General features: G+C 47.1%; 1 protein-coding gene across 7 annotated transcripts in view; it reads left to right on the top strand.

Moving 5' to 3' along the window:
• The window catches only part of CUNH20orf96 (chromosome unknown C20orf96 homolog), a 38,067-nt gene extending 16,631 nt beyond the window's left edge, over window positions 1-21,436 (top strand). For 3 of the 7 annotated variants that reach the window (XM_063248559.1, XM_063248560.1, XM_063248557.1), the window contains 11 exons: window positions 1,063-1,129; window positions 5,620-5,668; window positions 6,553-6,652; window positions 9,728-9,843; window positions 13,851-14,009; window positions 15,751-15,847; window positions 16,634-16,791; window positions 16,865-16,966; window positions 17,100-17,186; window positions 17,847-17,965; window positions 21,141-21,436. In XM_063248559.1, coding sequence (XP_063104629.1) covers window positions 1,063-1,129; window positions 5,620-5,668; window positions 6,553-6,652; window positions 9,728-9,843; window positions 13,851-14,009; window positions 15,751-15,847; window positions 16,634-16,791; window positions 16,865-16,966; window positions 17,100-17,186; window positions 17,847-17,965; window positions 21,141-21,201 — 1,115 coding nt within the window. In that variant the 3' untranslated portion in view covers window positions 21,202-21,436. Of the gene's footprint in view, window positions 1-1,062; window positions 1,130-4,887; window positions 5,370-5,619; window positions 5,669-6,552; window positions 6,653-9,727; window positions 9,844-13,850; window positions 14,010-15,750; window positions 15,848-16,633; window positions 16,792-16,864; window positions 16,967-17,099; window positions 17,187-17,846; window positions 17,966-21,140 lie in introns of those variants that run through there. The other 4 variants (XM_063248561.1, XM_023560172.2, XM_013160031.3 and 1 more) reach the window with 4 other exon arrangements.
• Window positions 21,437-21,788: the final 352 nt, after the last annotated feature.

The raw sequence follows: 21,788 nt of genomic DNA, 5'->3' as shown, positions 1-21,788 counted from the left end.
GACCATTCTGGACAAAGTACCATCGTCTCCACTTTACATGGCAGGTAGCTGAGGCTGATAGGTGAAGGGTCCAGTCTTGGGAGCATCTTTGAGACTTGGGACCTGTTTTGCTCTCTCTTTATAGTTGAGTGGTATGAAGAAAACACAGTTATTCAGTGCTCTGTGAGCACACAGCACATGGCAGCTGAGTTTTGATTAGGAAACATGCTATGCTAGTTGATGGGAATACCTGAATAGCAGAAATGTCTAGAGTGATGATAACTTGCAAAAGAATGAGGCTTCTTTCTTTTTGTCCTAAGTCTGGAGGTATGCAGCTCAGGTCTGGTACTGCAGCTTCATGGCCTCAGGGATCCAGGTGGAGCCAGTAGAACTGGTCCTTTGTTACACTCCTTACTGTCTTGCAGGACAGAAGGGCCACATCGTCTTGTTTACCTATGTGTGGGGCGGGAAGTTCCATCAGGTCCTCATGAAACCAGAAATGCCCCTGAAACAGGCAGGAGTGCAGATGAGCTCTGTCTTCTTCAATCCCAGTTCCAGTGATAGATTTGATGGTTACAGGATGCTCATCAGTGGCCCCCCTAGAATGTTGGTCTTGGTTACATGGTAACACTTTTACAGATATATAAAATATGTATTTAAAGAAGATCGATATAGGGGTACTGAGGGTACTGACTGAGCACTGAGATACAGGGAGCAGGTAGTTCTCATGGGTGTGCATGCTGGGTCAGTGTGTCCGGTGAGGAGGGTTGTGTGACATGGCCATACCCCAGCCCCATGTTTTTTTTTTGTTTTTGAGTGCTGGCGATTGAACCTAGGGCCTTGCATATACCAGGTAAGCTATCTACCACTGTCACATTTCCAGTCCCTGCTTTTTAAAAAAATAGTTGAGGTATAGACTAAGGTGCTGCAACACAGGGACCCTCACATACCGGGTTTCAAGCAAGCTGGGAGTATATTTTTCATTAATGAAACAACTCAGCATTTTGTAGGCAGTCAGGACAGGGAGATAACTGTCATGCAAGAGTATTAGACTCAGGTTCTTTTATATTGTTTTTCTTCCAGGTTTGGATATCGGTGGGATGTTTTGGCCAGAAAGTACCAGAAAACTCAAAAATAGCTACCCAATAAGGTGATTATTTATTTATTTTTATCCTTTAGAACAGTTTAACCCTTTGCAGGAAGTGACCAAAGCTGGAAATTGATCACAAGTGCACGGGTGAGGGAAACTTGGTTGGAGAACAAAGAACACCGAAGGCAAGCCACATGAACAAGCTGCTTCAGTCCAGAGAACACCCAGGCCATAGACAATCCAAACAATGGGCTTCTAGGCAAAGAGGTTGTCACGTGACGCCACCCTGCCAAATGTATAAATAAATGCACTCCATTTGTTGTATTTTTTCCCCTGATTTTTAAAAATGTAACACCAAGTACATTTATTAGAAAAGAAGAAAGTTATGAAATATCCTCATAACTTTCCTTGAGAAATTTAAAATAAAAGAATAGGGGCTGGGGATTTAGCTCAGTGGCATAAGTGCCTGCCTTACAAGCAGGCAGTCGTGGGTTCGATCCCTGGTACCAATAAAAAGGAAAAAGACAAAAAAAAAAAAAAAAAAAAAAAGAATAAGCCAGGTGTGGTGGTACACTCCTGTAATTGCAGCACTCAGTAGGCTGAGGCAGGAGGATTGTTGCAAGTTTGAGACCAGCCTGGGCTACAAAGTGAGCCCAAAGCCAGCTTGAACTGCATAGTGAGACTCTGTCTTAAAAAGACCAAAAAAAAAGACAGAATAACACCAAAAACAAATAGAAGAAAATAATAAAGATCAGAAAACACAACCTCTTATCAAACTGCCAACACCATTTTTCATAAAGATTGACATTCTGATTCTTACATTTCTGTAAAAATAGAAAAGATTAAAAAAGTAATAAGAACTATAGGAGTAATAAAACTCAAAATGTGTAAATGTTGATGTAAAAAAGAGAGAAAAAAAGTGCTCTAAAGGATACAACTGCAAGTGTGTTTAGGTGTGTTAAGATAGATGACCATATTACTAAGTTTTTTTGGATCACTGAACACAACCGTTTGCAGTCTCACTGTTTGAATGTCCACTTTGTATGCTTTAATCCTGTAACTTGAACAACTATTTCTAAGATGACAATGTGTAATCTATTAACCAGTGATTTCTTACTTTTTTTTTTGAAATTCTGTATTACTTGTACCTTATACTGTTTTGTTTTGTTTTTTCTCCTTTAAATAAAATAAAAAAAATAGAAAAGATTCAGACTAGTCTAAACATGCACTGCATTTGCTGAGCAGTTCCTGTCCTCCCACCCAGGCTTTAGCTTCTGTCTCTTCTCTTTATTTCTCCATCCTCTTTCGATTCTTCCTCTTAAGAACTTCAAGAGCTCTGCTGGACGTGGCAACCCTGTTACTATTTGGTGTCATAACTTAGTCACATAGATACATAAACAAATTTTTAAAAATTTTACATAAGTAAATCACCAGATAACTCCCCAAAATCACTTTAATAATGAATATCAGTCTAGTTTCTAAAGGAAATTCAGGCTTTCATTTTGCCTCAAAATGATGACATATAAGTTGTTGTATAGTAAATTATTACTTAAAAACTAATAGGAAGAGTAAGAGAACAAATTATAAAATGAATTTAAATTTTATTTAAATAAGTTCAAAATTTGCCTGAAAACTGTTTTTGGCAACTCAAGGGATAACTCTCTAAAACAAAGACTGTGCTAAGTAGTTATTAATACAACTCAAGCTTCAGGAATGAAGTGTTATATAGAAGGAAATTATTTCCTACCTTCAAACTGATGATCAATCAGCCAACTTGCAGGTTAAAACTGTAAGTGAATTATATTTCAGAGAATTACCTTTAATTAATTAGTGAAAATAAAGTCCAAATATATGGGACACCAGTGAAGAATGACAAGGAAAAAAAATGCATTTTAGCAAGGTGATTTGTTATTTAATCTCGAGGAATTTTTAGATAGGTGGCAAGGTTGGTCCATAATATTGCTTAATCTTGCTATCAAGGAGTGGATTTCTCCCATATTCCTAGTATGTTATGTTTGGCCAACTCCCTTCATATTCCCACAATTCCAGGAATCCCATGTGGATAAGACAGTGTCTGCTAGTGGATGGAGGATGATTTTCTGCAGTGTCTTTAAAATAAGTATTTAAAATCTATCCCCAAAGTCTCCCTGTAGACTTCTCACCCTGGCTTGTTGGCCAGACTTTCATCATGTGCCTATGACTATACCCCTAGGAAAGGTCCACCAATCCCAGCTCAGACTGATCATGGCTGCAGTTGGGGCTCTGAGCACGGACAAGGTCAGGGTCCATTAGCTGAGACCAGTGGCAGGAATGGCTATTAGATAGCAATCCCCCCGGCCACATATTGTTACCTTCTGTTTTTTTTTTAATTTTTAATTTTATTTTTAACTCCCGGCCTTTGCCCTGAGCTACATCCTTGGCCCTTTTAAAATTATTTTATTTTGAGATACGAGGTTGCTACCTTTTACAGGCTGGGTTTCGAACTTGAGATCTTCCTACCTCAGACTCATTGCTTTTGCCACGGCAGTTGCCTTCTGTTTAGTGCAGCGTGTGGTGTTATTAAAAACACCCTCCTCTCCACACTGGGACAGTGGAGAACTCTCAAAGGACTGCTAAGTTAACAAGGTCAGCAAGCGCCCCCTGACCTCACAAGGTGACAGGCTTGTGAAGCTCTGTCAGTGTGCTTTTCCCCTTCCCTCCCAGCACTGGCATCATCTTAGCCCCCATGTACAAGAAGCTGCTGCTGGCTGCCAAGGTGTCTGCTATACCTCTTCCAGGGGTGCGATCCATTCTGGGCCACTTCACCAAGGGTTCTCCACCTTTTTTTTTTTTTTTTTTTTTTTTGTCTTTTTGAGACAGGATGTAGTATGCAGTTTGGGCTGGCCTAGAACTCACTTGGTAGCCCAGGCTGGCCTCAAACGTGCAGTGATCCTCCTGCCTCAGCCTCTAGAATGCTGGCATTAGAGACATGTACCACCACACGTGGAAGTTACCTTTGATGCCATCTCTAATATCTATAAGCTACCTGACTCCTGACCTCTGGAAAGTCTGTTTTTTCTAAGTCTCCCTACCAGGAATTCATTGATGACCTTGTAAAAACCTACACTAAATGCTGCCTCCAAAAGTAACTACAAGATAGGGTTTTTTTTTTTTTTTTTGATACCAGGGATCAAACTCACAAGTGTGCCCTCACCCAGCAGACACTTATGCCACTGAGCTAAATCCCTAGCCCCAAGATAGAGTTATTATACAAGAGAAATAAAGTGAATAAAACCTAAACAAGCAAAATTCTATAATTTTTAAGGGATGGAAGAGATTGGGAGCTTTGCTCTAGTGTTCTTTAGTACTATTCCACTATTGAATTTTAGGTGAGTTCGAATTATTTCCATCCTTTTTTTTTTTTGTCTTTTTCTTTTTTACCAGTACCAGGGATCGAACTCACGACCACACACTTGCAAGGCAGGTGCTTATGCCGCTGAGTTAAATCCCCAGCCCCCTATTTCCATCTTTTGAAACCTATGCTCTATCTGCTCTATTAGTATCTATGGTGTGTGGGAAGAGTTTCCTGTAACATGAAGCAAAAACGGAGGGGCAGGGCCAAGAATATAGCTCAGTGTCGCAGTTCCTGCCTTGCAAGTGCAAGATGGTGAGTTCAATTCCTGGTACAAAAAAAAGAAAAGCAAAGAAATGGGAAGGCAGCTGAAGAAGTGCTCAATCCTTTTTTTTTATTTTAAGAAAAGAAATGAATACATGTTAGTATACCTATGGGGGTCAGGAGGAGGAAATTAGATGACAGGGTGACAGGAAATAGGGAGAGTTGCTGGGCCAGTATCTGAGAAATAAAGCCATTACACAGAGAGGGGAGGCCCGTATTGCTTGGTAAGTGAGGTGTTGGCAACTTGTGTTAATTAAGCTCCACGATTTTTTCCCACTGAAATAGCAACGTTGTTAGCCAGGAACGCAGACGAGGAAGAAAGTCATGGAAATTTGTAGAGTGAGAAAAAAATATAATTCTTTGGAAATATGGGCGAGGGCAAATGGATATTTGAAACCAAACTGAGACTTGAAGAGCGCTACTTTCCCTTGCGAGATTTGTCCCCCTTGATGCTCCTTAGTCGGCCTTCGTTTCCTTGGAGACCGAGACGCTTCCGACGTTCTAGGTTTTGTTAAGAAAAGTTTGAGAGGCTTAGATTGCGGATCCACGCCAAGACAAGGAAGTTGAAGCCGAACAGGCATCCCAGAATATCAGAGCCCCCACTGGCTCAAAACTAGTTTCCCCAATGGCTCATGGCTTTCCGAAGTAAGCAGGCGTGTCAGCGGGTACTGGAATGCGCGTGGGTGCCCCTCAGTCAACCTTGAGTGGTCGCGCGCCTTCACCCACCCGTACCTCTTGCCCGCGCCTTTGCACTCACTTTCCCTGCCCTGTTTCTGCTCGGTTCACCTCTGAAACTTCGGTTTGGGGTTTGAGATTTCATGCGTTCCAAGTTTGTTGCTTGCAGCTCCTTGGGCTGAAGATGAAGGCAATTCTTTTCTGCTCCTGCTCTTTCCAGATCCAGCCACTTTGGGACTCACTCCACAGCCCACAAGTCCCAGTTTCTGGTGAGTCGGGGGAGGCTCACTGACCTTGAAGTCGTCTTGCTCTCAACTCCCACGAAGTTGACTGTTCCTCATGATAGCCTGGAGATCTGAACTCCAATCCGAGCTTGCGGTGACACACACTTGCAGTGGGGCCCGGCGCAAGCCTCTGAGCCTTTTCTCCCGTTATTGCCTTATCGGTTTATAGGGGCCTACTGTGCTGCTCGCTTATTACTTTCTCATTGCTAACTCAAGAGTTCCTGAGTACTAGATCTTTCCCATGCCCTCTGTTTCTCACAGATCTTAGCACCTCACAGCCTGATATACTTAGTAAATTCTGCCAGGCTGATTAAAAAAAAAAAAAAAAAAAGTGACAGCTGGCTGGATGCAGTGGAACATATTTGTAATCTCAGCTACCCTGGAGGCTGAGGTAGGAGGACTGAAAGTTCAAGGTCAGCCTGGACAATTTATGGAGATGCTTTCTCAAAATACAAAGAGCTGGGTGGGGGTTGGTGGTGTAGCTCAGTGGAGGGCCATGGGTTCAGTGCCTGGTAAGACAGGAGGTAGCAGTGACTGCTAGCATACTTACTAAAATTTATCACTTGCTTCACAGATATCTCTTGGATTAAACAAAACCAAACACAAAATAAAATAAAACAAAACTGTACTGGGGGTTGGCCCAGGCCTGGAGCATGATAGGCAACTGTTCTATCACTGAGTTACAGACCCAGCTGTCTGCATTTATCCATAGACTTAAGTTGTGTTATTATATCTGCTTTACAGATGAGAAAATTGGGGCTCTGAAAGTTAAGGCTACTTGCTTAAGGTCACAGATATCTGTAAAGCATAGAACAGGGATTTGAGCAGAGCATGCTGTGTGACTGATTTGTGTTATTTCTGGTTGGCAGTGGTACAAACATGAAACCAAGCCGTCTACTCTGCCTCCACTCCAGCAAACCAGCATCCATAGCAGAAGCAAAATGAAGACTTTAAGTACAGGCCGTGCAGGTGGGCAGAGGCACTTGGGCACTGATATGGGGGTTAAGGACAAGATAGAGTGGCACTCCTGGACTGGGTGATGCTGTTCATGTTGAGGTAGGCAAACAACGTAGCGAATAACCTCTAGATTTCAAGTAATAATGTAGGGGTTTATTTTCATTAGTGTCAGAATGGCTTATGTACGTAATCCCAGCACACTGGCAGGTTGAGGCTGGAGATTTGCAAGTTCAAGTCCATCCTGGGCAGCATAGAGACCCTGTCTCAAAATAAGAAATTAAAAGCATGTGTAAATGTGAAGGGGGAGAATACAGTGATGCCTTGGTTGTTGAACTCAATTTGTTCCAAATTCATATCTGAGCACCAAAATTTTCAGAATATATTTTTCCCTTAAGAAGTATAGAAAAATCTAATTGGTTTGAGGCCTACAAATTACATTGATAAATTCATTTTTCTGGAACCTTAACAAATTTGCAATGATCTCATTTTATCTTTTTTTGCATTTTAAAATTTTATTGGTACATTTTAGATTTATATAATGATACTATTCATCACAGGGAATTTGTACCTGTACATGATACATCCTGCTGTTTCTTTTTTCCCATTCCTCTTCACTTCTTTCAAACCCTCTTCCCCTCATTTATGAAAGCTTGTTTCCATTTTTACACCTCATCTCTCTACCTGTCTCTCTCTCTTCCTCTCTTTCTTTGTCTTTTTGAGACAGGGCCTCACTATGCAGTTCTGGCTGACCTTGAACTCAGTTTGTAGCTCAGGCTTGTCTCAAACTTGCAGTGATTCTCCTGCTTCAGCCTCCCGAGGGCTGGAATTACAGGTGTGCACCGCCATGCTGGGCTATCTATTCTCTTTTTTTCCTTGTCCCCTCTTTCCTTTCCCCCTCCCTCTCCCTTTCTCCCCTTCTCATTTGAGCATTTTCTTTCCATTTCCCGAGATCAGTTATACATTTTGGTCCTTATTATTCACACTTTTGATTTCTCACACCAGAGAAACAATGTGGTATTTAAACATGTGTTTCCAATTTATTTCACTTAAGACGGTGTTCTCAAGGTGCATCCATTTGCCTAGAAATGTCTTTAGCTTGTCCTTCTTTATGGCAGAGTGATACTCCATTGTATGAAAATAACACATCTTCTTTATGCATTCATTGGTAGATGGGCATTTGGGCTGTTTCAAAGATTTAGCTATTACAAACTGTGCTGCTATGAACATGGGTGTAAACATATTACTGTGATATGATGCTTTTAATTTTTTCAGGGTAATACCAAGAAGCAGAACTTATCTCAAATAAAAAATTTAATTAGAAAAAAAGACAAATCAGGGGCTGGGGATTTAGCTCAGCGACATAAGCACCTGCCTTGCAAGCAGGCGGTCGTGAGTTCGATCCTTGGTACCGATAAAAATGAAAAAGACAAAAAAAAAAAAAAAAAAAAAAGAAGAAAAGACAAATCAGGCTTACTACCACAAATGAAAATAAATATTATTAAGCTACAAATCTTTCTGAAGCATTTAGGTTCAGCTTATGAATTTTACAAATTTTATAAATACTTATAAGGAGGATTTTGGAATTTGGTTGAATTCTCCTAAACCTTTTAAGTAAGACTTAAAAATTTAATATATTCATTTTCATTTTTAAAGAATTATGTGTATGATTTTCAGAAATCCTTTAGACATTTAAATAAGTCATACATCGAATAAATAGACTTCAACTATGGGTAATTCTCTGTTTTTTTAAAAGTTCCTATAACATACACATTTAATAAGAATTTCTTACGCTTTTCGACTTAAATCTAAATTGAAATCCCATTTGCACTTTTAAAATTAAAACACAAGATTACTCTGTTAATCAATGTCTCTTACACAGTCTAGTTAGATACCAGACATATGCAGAGAGTCACACATTTAACATAACATTAATTTACTTCATCTCAGAATTTACTCATGAAATTTCCCAGGGTTAACTTAAAGAAATAATCTTAATTATTTTCCTCAAATATACTGCGCTGTATCTGGAGCTGGGATTTTGGAGGCAACTGAGAACAGAGCTTCTGCCCCTGGGTAGCTTTGTCCCGAGCAGGTGCGGGCCAAGCCAGGTGAAGCGGGGACTCTCAGGCCCTGTGCTCCAGTGCTGTTGCTCACTGTCCGCAGAGCCACGGCTCACGCAGTACTGCAGAGGCAGCGGAGTGGAGCTTTGCGTGGCTGCTGTGCCTCCTTCGGGGACTGTGGTCCGAATTCTCAGGTCATTCCCCGTATCCAGCTGGGGGGGGGCACTACTTATTCCAAACACTGGCAGGCACAGTAGCTTCTTGTTTAATCTTCATGACACCCTGGGGAGGTAGTTGTGATGATTATTTCCGTTTTACAGATGACAGAGCGGTCATGTGTCCTGTGCAGGTCTCAGAGCTGGTAGGAAGCTCTGTCTTCTTCGTTAGTCTTGTTCTTCACCCTGCCTTGCCTGACCTTTCCATCAGCTCTGGACTCAGGACTCTTGGACTCAGACCTGTGGACTCTTTTAGATACAGTTGTTAAGGCAAGGATGCTAACGTGTTTCTAATCATTCATTGATTTAGTTGCTGTTCCCTGCTGTGACAGCAACTGGCAGGGCACAAACTGTGTGAGTTCCCAGCTCTTCTGACTGGAACAGTTGGGGGTAGAGGATCTAATGATTCCATTAGATTCACCCTTCATAGAGTACTTTGCAGCTGGGCACAGTGACGCACCCTGTAATCCCAGGACTTGGCAGGTTAAGGCAGGAGGACGGCTACAAGTTCAAGACCAGCCTGGGCAACTTTCTGAATCAAGGTTCAGATGCTTACAATTTTGAGGGGTGTTTGCCTTTGCCCTCTGCCCCCTCTATTTCCCTGTCCATCTCCATGGTCTCTGCTTTTACCTGGACCAAGAGTGGAACCTGGAGCTCTTTAGTGGGTTTTGTCCTCTGTCCAACATCGCAGCCCTTGTCCCTCTAAGTGGGTGGGGTAGTGCCTGGGGCCTCTCTCCTTGCAGTCTCTGGGACCTGGCTCCAGGCCTGCCTGTGCCTTCACCCTCTCCTTGTCCTCTCTCATCTGTCCCTAGCAGTGCCCTCCAAGCTCACTCCATTGGTGACAAGCCAGCCGAAGGATCCACAAGAAAGGCATATAAGGGAGAAGCCGCACCAAGGAAAGATGCCAGCCAAACCCAGGCTAATGAGGGTATGAGGAGCATCTCCCCACAGGCCTGGGCGCCGGGGCAGGGCTAGGGCCAGGACCAGGGCTGTAGCAAATGTGCCCTGAGCACCTGGTGGATGCCAGACTTGATTCAGGTCCTCCTTCAGAAACCTCATGAGCACACCATGTCCTTCCTGTTTCACAGAGGGGAAACTGAGGTGCAGGGTGATCAATGACTTGCATTAGGCCACACAGCCAGAAAATAACAGTGTCAGGAGCCCAAGCCAGTTAAACAAAGCTGGCACTGTTGTGTTTAATCTCAGGAAAAGTTAGAATCACAATTTGTTATGCCGTACTAGGAATGCAATCCAGTGGTTTATCTGAAGCTTTTCAATCTGTTGACCCTTGTGGAGCACAGTGCAGGTTGATGCAGGGCTTGGATGCTACGGGTCACATTTTCCATCAGCTGAGGCCATTGTACCTACATTTTTAAAAATCATGCATTACTTTATGGATTTGTGGGTACTAAATGTTATAAATACTACAAAATACTGTACAATGCTTAACCTCTTCAAGGAAGTTATTTTTGTTTTTTGAGACAGGGTCTTACTATGTTGGCCTTGAACTCCTGCCTCAGCCTCCTGAGTGCTGGTATTGTAGGAGTGCACTACCTTGCCCAGCATGGAAGTTTGTAATAGTTCAGTGAATGATGGATATAAAGCAAAAGGGAAAAAGTATTTGCTTTGAAGTCATTTTTCCACTGGTGATTTAGCTCAGCAGCGTAAGCACCAGCCTGGCAAGCAAGAGGTCATGAGTTTGCTCCCTGGTACAAAAAAAAAAAAAAGACAAAATCACTTTTCCTACTTTAGCCTTTAATTTTTTTTGGTCTTTTTCCTTTTTATCGGTACCAGGGATCGAACTCACGACCGCCTGCTTGCAAGGCAGGTGCTTATGCCGCTGAGCTAAATCCCCAGCCCCTGGCCTTTAATTTTGCAAAATTGTTTTTCAGGGCCTCAGGACCCTTAAGAAGAGAATTTCAGTTTCTTCAGTAACTTTTATCCCAATTTAGAAGGGTTTATGTTTATGTTTTTGTTTAATACAGAGCATGAACTTGGACAATTTGAAATACAAACTTTGTGCTCTTAGCCAGTTCTTAATAGTGTCTCTTGTAATTATTCACTCATTCATTCAGTCAGGAAATATTTATTGAGCACCTTGCGAGGTGTCAGACCCTGTTCTGAGTGTGGGGATTCATCAGCGATGTGGTTTCTCACCTTAGGGAGCTCACATTCTACTGGGGGAGACAGAGGGCAGCGAGACAAGTATGTGTGGCTAGAGATGAACCCCGCTGTGGGGAAGCAAAAGAATCAGCTTAGGGGTCAGAAAGGCATGGAGAAGGGGGCGGCAGCGAGCACTGTAGATAGTGGGGTCTGGGAAGGGTGTTAAGGTTCGGGCCTCTGAGATCGAAGGCCATGAGGAAGCAGCCCTGTGGTGTGGGCGGCTGAGGGAGGAGTGCTTCAGGCAGAGCAGCAAGTACAGAAGTCACTAAATTGCCCAGGTTGGGGTTGAACTCGCAACCCTCCTGGCTCAGGCTCCCAGAATCCTGGGATTTACAGGTATGTACTGCTATGCCTGGCTTCATTCTGAATTCTTTTGGGAGGCTCTAGTGTGTGCCAGGCACTGTACTGAGTACGGAGGATGCAGGCATGAATGAGTCACTGAGAGTTTGTGAAATTGAGACTTAGCAGAAGACACATCTTAAATAAATTTTAAAAAGTGCACATCTGTAATCCTAGCACTCTGGGAGGCTGAGGCAGGAGCATGGTAAGTTTGAATCTAGCCCAGGCAACTTAGTAACTTAGTAAGACCTTGTCTCATAATTAAAAAATAGAAAAGGTCTGGGCTGTAGCTTGATGTAGAGGATAAGGATTCATTCTCAAGCACCTCAAAGCAAAACACCCCCCAAATGCCCCCAAAGAGTAGTTTCTGATCAATTTATCCATCCCCTACTCATGGGAGCGCTAGGCACTGACCTATGTGCTGGCCATACGGGTGTGACAGAGCACAGACAGCCATGCCTTCCTGGCAGTGACACACTACTAGAAGGAGACAAGAAGGTAATGGGAAAAATGTCTGTTGTGTTAGGTGACAAGTCCTAGGAGAAAAATAAGTTGGGAAATGGGGAGATAGAATTTAATCTGTGACTACAGACTGAGGTGCCACAGGGCTGTGGCTTAGTTCTGGTGGTCAGAGGAGCCCATTTCTAGAGCAGAGGTCCTTACGTCCTGCCCTTAGAGACTCCCGGGGGGGTGGAATGTTTGCTGATAGTGCAGGCTGCTGGCGCCAGCCTCCAGGCGGTAGCTGTGGGCCCAGCCCTGGAGGTGTGTGTTTTCCACAAGGTGAGCTGGATATGTTGGCCTGGAGATGGAGAGGCCGGATAGTGGAGGGGCTAGGAGTCCAGACCTCAAGGACAACGGCTCTGTTGTGTATGACATGGGTCTGTTCCTGCCTCTGATGCTGAGGTCCCATTGTCATGAGTGCTGTGTCTCCGGAGTCACTGAGAGGTAAAGACTACTCAGTGCTCAGCTCCCAGTACTCAGCACAGCTGCTGTTCACCGGGAGCTCAGGAATGCAGAAGCGGAGGGTTGGGAAGGCATAGATTCTAGCCAAGGATGGAAATGAGGAAGAGCAGAAAGAATTAAGAGAACTAATCGACTCAGGGTGGAGAACTAGAGCCAGAGAGATTAGTATCCATTTTTGCTCACTGAGTGCATACTGGGCATGCAGGCACTGCCGTTAAGTGGCCTGACTGTGAATTTTATCTCGTTCATTTTACAGCCACTCTCTGGAGCTCATATAAGTTATTTGCAGTTATTTATATGACTGGGCTTTGGGAGGGTCATTAACTCACTCAGATTTCCTGAGAGGATAAGTGGTAGAACTGGGATTTGAACCAAGGTGTTTGTAGGCCTGACATCCAAATCATAGTCACCACCTGGTTCACCTACTCCTTGCAGGTTTCAATTCCTGAGGATTGAACTCATGACCTCACACCTGATGGGCAGGAGCAGTGCCACTGAGCTATATCCCCGGCCCTTCCTTGTAGTTTTAAACCCACTGAATTTTTTTGTCTTAGTGTATAGAAAGATGGACATTGGGCTCAGAAGTGTGGTGGGAATGGTGGCACATGCCTGTAACCCCAGCACTTGGAAGACTGAGGTAGGAGGATTCTTGCAAGTTTGAAACCAGCCTGGGCTACATAGCAAGACCCTGTCTCAAAAAAAAAAAAGTCTGGCTTCAATTTTGGCACTGTCACTTGGCTGTGTGATATTGAATGGTCATGTTAGCTCTTTGAGCCTCTGCTTATCAGCAGAGCTCATGAGCATGGGGTGGCTGGTGGATGAACTGATGCCATGTGTCACCTGAGTAGCTCCTGCCCTAGCATGTAGCCGACCCTTGACAGTGGCTATTACTGTTCTTATTTTTGTCCATGTGCTGTGTCTGCTGGATGTAACCTTGGACAAATCACATAGCCCCTCTTCCCTGATATCATTGTTCCACAGGGGCCTTGCGTGATGGGACAGGAAATGGAGGCTATTAACACCCATTTGGCTTCCTTGCTTCTCTTCCAGACCTGGCCTGTCCCTTGTCACTTTCTCATTATCTGGGGCATTGTTATTATTGTCATTATATCATTACCATTACTATCATCCTAATAGACTATTTCATTGATTCTCAGAAGCCACTGATCACAGTTGTAACTTTATTTTCCTATTAATATTTGTCGGTTAAATGGTGATCCGCCACCAAGTGTACCATGCATTCCCACCTCAGAGATAGGAAAGTATGGGAAAATGTGCATTTCCAATTGGATGAAAGGGTCACTGTGCCTTGATTTTTAGGCACACTAATGCACAGACAGTGGGGAATGCTTACCCTACCTGGGATACTGGGGAGGCTGCATGGGGTACAGATGGTGAGGAGAGATCCCCAAGCTCCATGATCTCTGGCCCCAGGGCAGCATCCCTTACTTACCTGTTCTGTGGTCACAGATGATGCTCCGGAACCAGCGGAACTTGCTCCAGGACATCCGCAAACACAAATGTTTCCTTGCCAAGAAGAATGAACAGTTGTTCAAGTCCATCCTGGACACAGAGGCCAGCACGGCACTGCAAGTGCGGGCCATGCTGCAGCAGGAAAATATTGCAGTGGTGAGCCCTGTCCCCATGCCTTGTCTCATGCCTTGTCTCAGCTCCCAGCCCTGTCCCCATGCCTTGTCTCATGCCTTGTCTCAGCTCCCAGCCCTGTCCCCATCCATGCTTTGGCCTCCTACCTGGGATTTGGAGTCAGGTTCAAGTAGGGCTTTGTAAAGTGGGGCACACTAGCGCTTACCTCAAAGGAAGTTGTAGCCACCACACGTAGTACTTGTAAAAATGGAGCTGCTACATTTCCAGCCACTGCTGCTGCAGCAGACGCTTGCACAGCGTGGTATTAAGCGCTTTGCATTTATTCCTATAGTCTTTTTTTTTTTTTTTTTTTTTTGTCTTTTTCCTTTTTATCAGTACCAGGGAGCAGAAAGGCAGGGAAAGGCAGAAAGGATAAGTGACTTGTTTAGAGTCATCCAGCTAGCAAGGATCAGAACTGGCACTTGAACCTGGCAGTCTGGCACCAGGATATGTGCTCTGCACTGTGAGCTTGCACCACCTGGGGGTGGCACTTTAGTCTGACAGGAAAGAATGAATTTGCAGAGAGCCTGGGGAGCATCTTCTGCCTCCTCTGGGGAATGTGGTGGCACTGTAATGAGGGGACAGGAAGTTCCCAGGCGACCCAGGAGTTTGGACTGGAGAGAGAGAGGAAATGGCTGAATGAAGTGATTTCTCTCTGTCTGAAGTCTGCCCTGTGAGGAGGGGGACAGAGCACACTGACTCTGAGAGGTGCAGAGGAAATTGAGGCTTCTTGGGGAATGTATTAGTTGCTGTATGTGTCGTTCGATCCTCATTGAGCTCCTTACAAAAGGTCACAGACTAGGCAGCTTCAACAACAGAAGCTGATTTTATCCTAGTTCTGGAGACTAAGAATCCAAGATCCTGGGGCCGGCAGTTATGTTCTGGTGCAGCCTGTCTTCCTGGCTTGCATGTCGCTGGCTAGCTCTGACTCCCCTGGTGTTTCCTCTGTGTGCATGGGGTGAGCACTGGTGTCTCTTTTTATGAGGCTGCCAGGCTGTCAGATGAAGGTCTACTGTTATGCCCATCCTTGATCACCTCCCTAAAGGCCCTGTCTCCAAACGCAGTCACACTGAAGGGCTAGGACTGTAATATACGAATTTTAGCAGGGATCAAGGCTAAGGACATGCAGCCCAAGGAAACTTAATACATTCTCCAAATCATCCTCTTTTCGTCGCTTTATCCTGTGTTGTTTTTATCTTTGATGTTCCCTATGAACTCTCTGGGAACAGCAACCATGAGACACCTTGTTCATAGCAAGCTCTTTTTCCAGAGAGCTACAAGCAGTTAGAAAGCCCTGTGTGTGTGTCTTGTGCTGGCAGTGGGGAATTTGTGGAGCGTGGAGGGGACCCCCATCTAGACATGTGAGCATCAGGAAGTCTTCTTGGAGAAAGTGGGCTGAGATCTGCAGAGAAGGCATTAAATTGGCAGAGGGAACAGGTGCCCGAGGCCTGGGGTGAGAGGCAGCAGAGCGGACTCAAGGATCCACTGTGTGAGGCTGGATAGTAAGGTGTGAGGAAGGGATCAGAGAGGGAGGCGTTGACTTGGGTCAGATCAAGGAGGGCCTTTGCTGGGAGAAGGGTAGGCGTGACTGTTTTCTAGCCTCAGCCAGGTTGCTAATCCTGGGAGTAGAATTGGGACTGGGGACTCCTCTGAGGAAGCGGTGAGTTGCCACAGCTGGCTGAAGGCCAACAGAGGTTGGGGTGAGCTGAGCCCACTACTTCTGCAGAACATGATGGACATTCTGGAGTACTCAAACAACAAGCTACAGAGGTCGAAGTTTGAGCTTCAGGAGTGGAAAGAGAAGGAAGAACACAAGAAGAACAGTAAGAATCGAGCAGACTTTTGGCCCTCACACCTGGCCCCTGGCGGGGGAGGAGGGCAGCACCTTCACCTCCCTTTCAGAGCCCATCAGCCCCTCCTCTCCCTCCTTGGAAGATCAAATTACTGAGACACAGAGCTTAGAGCTTAAGTTCTGAGCACAAAGCACATTCCAGGCTCCAGGTGTCTTCTTGACCTGCGTAGATGCAGTCATTATAGCCACCTGTGGTGCAGGGACTGTCTCTGGTTTTACCGATGAGGAGATGAAGGGCGGTGAAGGAGCCTGGTGAAGGTTATACAGGTTGGAGCCGGAATCCATTCCTAGCCTGGCTCTGTTCCCTGGCAAGGTCCCTTCAGGAGTGAGTGACTGGGCCAGGACCCAGGTCTGCTGGCTTTTGTCCTTCAGGGTCTGTGACTTCCTCCTTCCTCCTCCATGTCAGGCAGGCTCCGACATGGAGGATGCCCTCCATGCAGGAAGGTGGAGTAGACTTCGTCTCAGTCCTGCCAAGGATTGTGTCTTGGGTGCCAGTGTAACCCCTTGTCCTTGGCCTCACTGGCCTGAAGATATGGCACCAGTTTCATTTTTCTTGCCTTCCTTAGCCTCTGCTTTGCCTCCTGCAGACCTGGCGCACTGCCTAGGGGCTAAATTTTCACTACGTCCCAGCCTTTTGAGCATTCACCTTAGTCCAGACCCTACTCCATCAGCCAAGGAGACCCAGTCTCCTGGGAGTGGCCTTTGAGGGGAGGCCCTCCTCCAGTCCCTCTAACCTCCTTTTCCCTCCTCTCCCCAGGCCTGGAGCAGCAGGCAGAGCAGCTGAACACCAGGATCAAGAACACCCAGGAGTTGGTGAGCTTCCTGAGCACGTACATGGACCACGAATACCCCGTTAGGTCCGTGCAGATTAGCAACCTGGTGCGCCAGCTGCAGCAGGTGAAGGATGACCAGCAGGTAGGGGTGCTTGCCACCTCCCTGGAGCACATGGGAGGCGGAGCTGGGGGCTCACTCTTCTGCTGGCCCCCAGGAGGAGCTGGATAACCTCGGTGAGATGCGCAGAATGGTGCTGAAGACTCTGTCCAACAAAAAGCATGAAAAAAAGAGAAAAGTTTGGAGGTCGCTGGTGGTGGTGAGTCACCAGCTGCTGTTATGCGTCTCCTCGTTCTCTGTTTCTAAACCCCTGGACTGTCCTCTGCCCCGTATCTGCTATGCACTGCTGCCCAGAAAGAGGCACCCAGGGGACAGACCTCCTTTGTCCACAGAAAACCCAGCGCCCTCGTGACAAAACCCTTGTACAGGTGACCCAGGACAGCCAGTACCAGCAGAAATGCATTGTCAAGTGCAGAGAAGTGAGTGGACGGGAAGGCTGTGGTCCTCTGGGGGTGGGGGAGTGGGCAGCTCCCAGGCTGTGGGAGACAGGCTGCTTTGGATGTCTGACTCTGGTGTGGCCTTCCTCTGTGTCAGTGCCATTCCGATCATTCATCTTTGGTCTGGGAAGAGGGTTCATGCTGGTCTGGGCCTTGCCTCAGTGGCCACCATCACTGGCTGTGACCCGTGAGCAGCATCATGAGGCATCCTCTGCTCAGCCACCGTGTACCACACCGTAGCCCTGCACCATAGCCCCCGCAGTTCTCACCACTGACCACCATGCACTGTCAGTGCTAATGAGCTTTACCGAGTCACCCCACAAAGGGGTTATCTCACACCTTCATGGGTTCTTCTTGTGAGTACCCTGCCCCAGTCAGTGGCCATTCATCCTCGTGGCAGGCAACACAGTTCTGTTCCCCATGGCTTCTTGGCTTTCTCGGCACCATCGAATATTGGCAGCAACTTGGGAGCCCGCTCGTCCTGTGCTGGGAGGACCCCCTCTCCAGAGTCCAGCATGTCCCCGTGATGAGACCACGGCATTTCTCTAGGGATCCCTGCACTGTGTGCGTTTCACCCTGTCCTCCCTTTGACTCTGGTCCTTGGCGTCTCACTTCTCCCCTGTGGCACTTTCCCCTCATCAGCTTATTGACCAATGGAAAGAGAAGATTCCCGCATTAAGAGCCGAGGTGGAAGCGCTCCGGGCCCAGCTCCAAGATCTGCGGGAGGTCATTTTTGAGGATATTCTGCTTCGGAGACCCAAGTATGTGCTCTCTGTGCAGCTGCCTCTTAGACTGTCCTCCAGGAGGCTCTCTCCCCAGGGAAGGCAGCCTGGTGTAGATGGCAGAGCCCAGGCAGGGAGGGAGGAGGCCTGCATGTCCACTTCAGCTCTGCCACTGGCCGTAGGTAGATGTGACCTTCTGATCTCTGGGCTTCATTTTCCCGTTGGTACCCAGCACGCTGGGTTAAGTCATCTCTAAGAAGCCCCTCCGATTCCCTGTGTCAGCTGGGTGAGTTGTTGAGAAGGCGGAATTGAGTGGGGTGATTGGTTCCAAGGAAGAGGCATGGCCTCGAACACACAGAATTCTGTGCGCCAAGGGAAAGCCATCTTTCCTTCTGAAATCATTTCTCAGCCAGGTGTGTTGCTGCGTGACTGTAATCTCAGCATGCAGGAGGCTGAGGCAGGAGTACTGGGAGCTTGAGGGTAGACAGCGCTACAAGGCAAGGTCAAGCCTGGCCCGATGACCTTGACTCAGCCTCCCTTCTTCTCTCCAACAAAAACAAATCAAACATGATCTCACACTAGTTCTTTGCTTTTCCTTCCATTGATCAAGCCCTGTGTGGCTGAGCTGGGAGTCCCCAGGCTAGGCCTCCACAGATTCTTGTGTGACAGAGCCTGACATTTGTAAATTATTTATTTTGTTTCTATGTTTGCCTCCTCCCTTCCCCCTTCCTTTTCTTCCAACTCTTCTTCCCTCACTTCTTTCTTAAAAAGTAACGCTGTTGGGGCTGGGGATTTAGCTCAGCGGCATAAGCACCTGCCTTGCAAGCAGGCGGTTGTGAGTTCGATCCCCGGTACCGATAAAAAAAAGAACAAGACAAAAAAAAAAAAAAAAAAAAAAAAAAGTAATGCTGTTCAATTAGGTAGCGCCAGGGACCATGTAAAGGATAACAAATTTGTCCTTGCCACCATGGAGCCGTGAACCAGACCTTGGTGGACAGTAAGACATAGATGTCAAGTTGGGACTGAGCCAAGAGTTGCTGAGGAGAGGCGGTGGTTCTGGGAGCGTGTGTCCCAGGGCAGGGAATCGGGGCCATCAGGAAGGTTTCCCTGAGGATGTGGCTCCCCAGGCCAAAAGGCTGGAGAGCAGTGAAGGGAGAGAGGTGCCAGGTGGCAGTGCAGGGTCCCGGGGATACCCATTGCCTTCACCTGGGTTCTGAACATGTTGAACTATGACTGAAAGGAGGTGAGCCCGAGGTGGGCTAGACCACCACTCTTACTCTGCTAGAGCTCACTTGAGAGAATGTGGCTCATGTCTGCAGACATTCTGTCTTCCTGATACTAAACCCAAAATGAGGCAGACTGAGCTGCTCAGTCGTGGTGGATCTGGACTTCTGGTCCTTGGAGCAGAGGAAGTGTCCTGGTAGAGGGCTTGTGGCTGAGACAAGGAACTGGGCTTCCGAGGCCCCTCTTCTCCAGGGCAGTGAGTACTGCCCCCCATTCAGGTATCCCACCCCTTTTGCAACACCAGAGGGAGTAGAAGGGCAGAGAGGCCCGGAGAAGCAGCCTCACTGGTGCCTTTCATGAGGAAGGGAGTCCCAGGCGCAGGAAGCCACTTTCTGTGCCAGAGTGGGCAGGTCCTGCTGCTAGGCAGAGCTGCTCCGGCCAGAACACGCGGAGCAGTCATGTGGAGACTGCGCTGACTGCTGAACAGCAGATTCCAAACCGGCAGGGATTCAAGGGGCTCATGGTGCTGCCTCCCTGACATATTCTAGGTGGCTGCTGCTCCGTGGGCCACATGCCCGAGCAGTGAGGTGAGAACTGGTGGAGGTAACGCAGAGTGAGGAGCAGGTAGAAAGGAACAGACAGCTCAGCCCCTGTGGGGCCTCTGGGCAGTGCTGCAGGCCATGGTCTCATACTTCACCCCAAAAGCAAAGGATTTGAAGTTGAGTGGTACCATGGTCAGATTTATATATAAAAGAAATCATTTTAGAGACGAGGTTGCAGTGGGACTGGAGTGGGAGCTTGAAGTCGAGTCAGGTGTGATGGTCCAGAGGAGCCTGGTCAAGTGGGGGCAGAGGAGATGGGACAGTTAGATGGGCTGCAGAAATAATAAAGGAGAACCCTGTAGGACCTGGAGATGTTTGGATGTGGGAGGGAGAGAGGGAGGCTTCAAGGACAGCCCCTGGTTCCAGCTTCTGGGACACAGTGGGTGTGGTGCCAAATCCAGGGATAGGGAAGCTGAGTTGGGCGAGGAGGCATGTGTGGGCATGGCCAAGACTTGACTCAGGGGTCCTTGTGGTTTACATGGACATCTGTGCGTAGCCATCAGATAGATAAGTGTAGATCTCATAGGACAGACATCAATAGGAGATAGAAATTTGAGTGTCGCTAGTATAGATGAAACTACTAAAAACTATTATGAAAACTTTCAAAGCCAGGTATGGTATCTCATGCCTCCAGCATTGAGACTGAGGCAGAAGGGTCACCGTGAGGTGAAGGCCAGTCTGGCCGTAGAGCGAGACCCAACATAGTGAGATCCTGCATAGTGAGATCCTACAAAGCAAACAAAAATCCCAACAGTGGAGGGAGAGTGTAATCCTGTAGCTCCTTGCTTATCTGTGCTGGTCACTGAGTTTGGAGACTGTGTGCTGAGGGAGGGTATCTCTCCTGCTCCTTTGCCGGGAAGACTAATGCCCAGCATCTTTTGGGCACTGACCATAGGCTGGCCCTTGATGGAGGCCTCACAGGCCCCTGCCACAGCGGCTGAGCTCGGGGTCATCACCCTCACTCAACAGAAAAGGAGACTGAGGCTGACCTGCAGCCTGACACACAGTACTGTCACAGAGGTGCCCATGGAAGGGGCACCTCTGTGGGGCTGAAGAGGACAAGTGCCTTGCTCAACACACAGTGGGAGCTGTGCTCACTCCCACGAGAGTGAGAGTGATTGTCCCAAGGGGTCTCAGAGTTCTTTGGGGGAACATCACTCCCACTAAACTAATTTCTTTTCCACTTCTGACATCTGCACATGTGTGTGTGTGTGCGCGCGTGCACGCACCTGCCAATGTATGTCTACATAGTTGGTCCTGGGTTTTGGGATGGGCCCTCCAGGGAACCCCAGTGTTCTAAAGAGCAGGGCTCCCCTGGGGCTGCACCCCCACCCCTTAGCTCTGGCACTCCTCTGGGCCCTTCACACTCCTCTGCTGCCTCCTACCAGGTGCACCCCAGACATGGACGTTGTCCTCAACATCCCTGTGGAGGAGTTGCTTCCTTTCTAGACGGCCATGTCATGGGCCCCCCTGCTCTGCCTGCTGTCTCCCCAGCACCCGGAGCCCTCTTTGGTTTACCTCCAAGACTGCGTCTCCATCCAGGCCCAGGTCTGCAGTTCCCCGTCTTCCTGTCTGTAGCTTTTTTCTTCTCTTCTTCTTCTTTTTTGGTTGGTGCTCCTCCTTGGGCTGTGGCGGAAGTCTGTGAAATCTGTCATTCCTTTTGATGAATAAAGCTGGATTTGCATTTGGTTTGTGCTGGTGCATGGGGTCCCCAGTAGGCCTGCAGGAGATATGAGAGGAATGGGCCATGCTGCCTGCACTGACCTTCCCCTGAAGAGGTGCTGAGTGTCCCCCGCCCAGTCTCCGAGGCTTCCTCCTGCTGCAGGGGAAGTTACACCCAGCTCCAGTCGCAGACCTGCTCTGCCCAGGTGCCCCTGTAGCAGTGATGCAAAGGCACTGTTGGCAGGTCTCCTGCAGGGGTCACCTGAGCCTCAGTGAGCCACTTGCTGGAGGTCAGTCCCCTTACATTCAACAACCTTGTGATGTGCAAAGCTCAGACACTTCTCCCTTATCCAGTCCTGCACACATCTCCCTCC

Source organism: Cavia porcellus, unplaced genomic scaffold, assembly GCF_034190915.1.
Source record: "Cavia porcellus strain 051 isolate PalLab524CR breed Dunkin Hartley unplaced genomic scaffold, mCavPor4.1 scaffold_5, whole genome shotgun sequence".
In the NCBI taxonomy this organism is placed as follows: domain Eukaryota; kingdom Metazoa; phylum Chordata; class Mammalia; order Rodentia; family Caviidae; genus Cavia; species Cavia porcellus.
The sequence above is the reverse complement of the archived record's forward strand: the minus strand, read 5'-3'. Positions and strand labels throughout refer to the sequence as shown.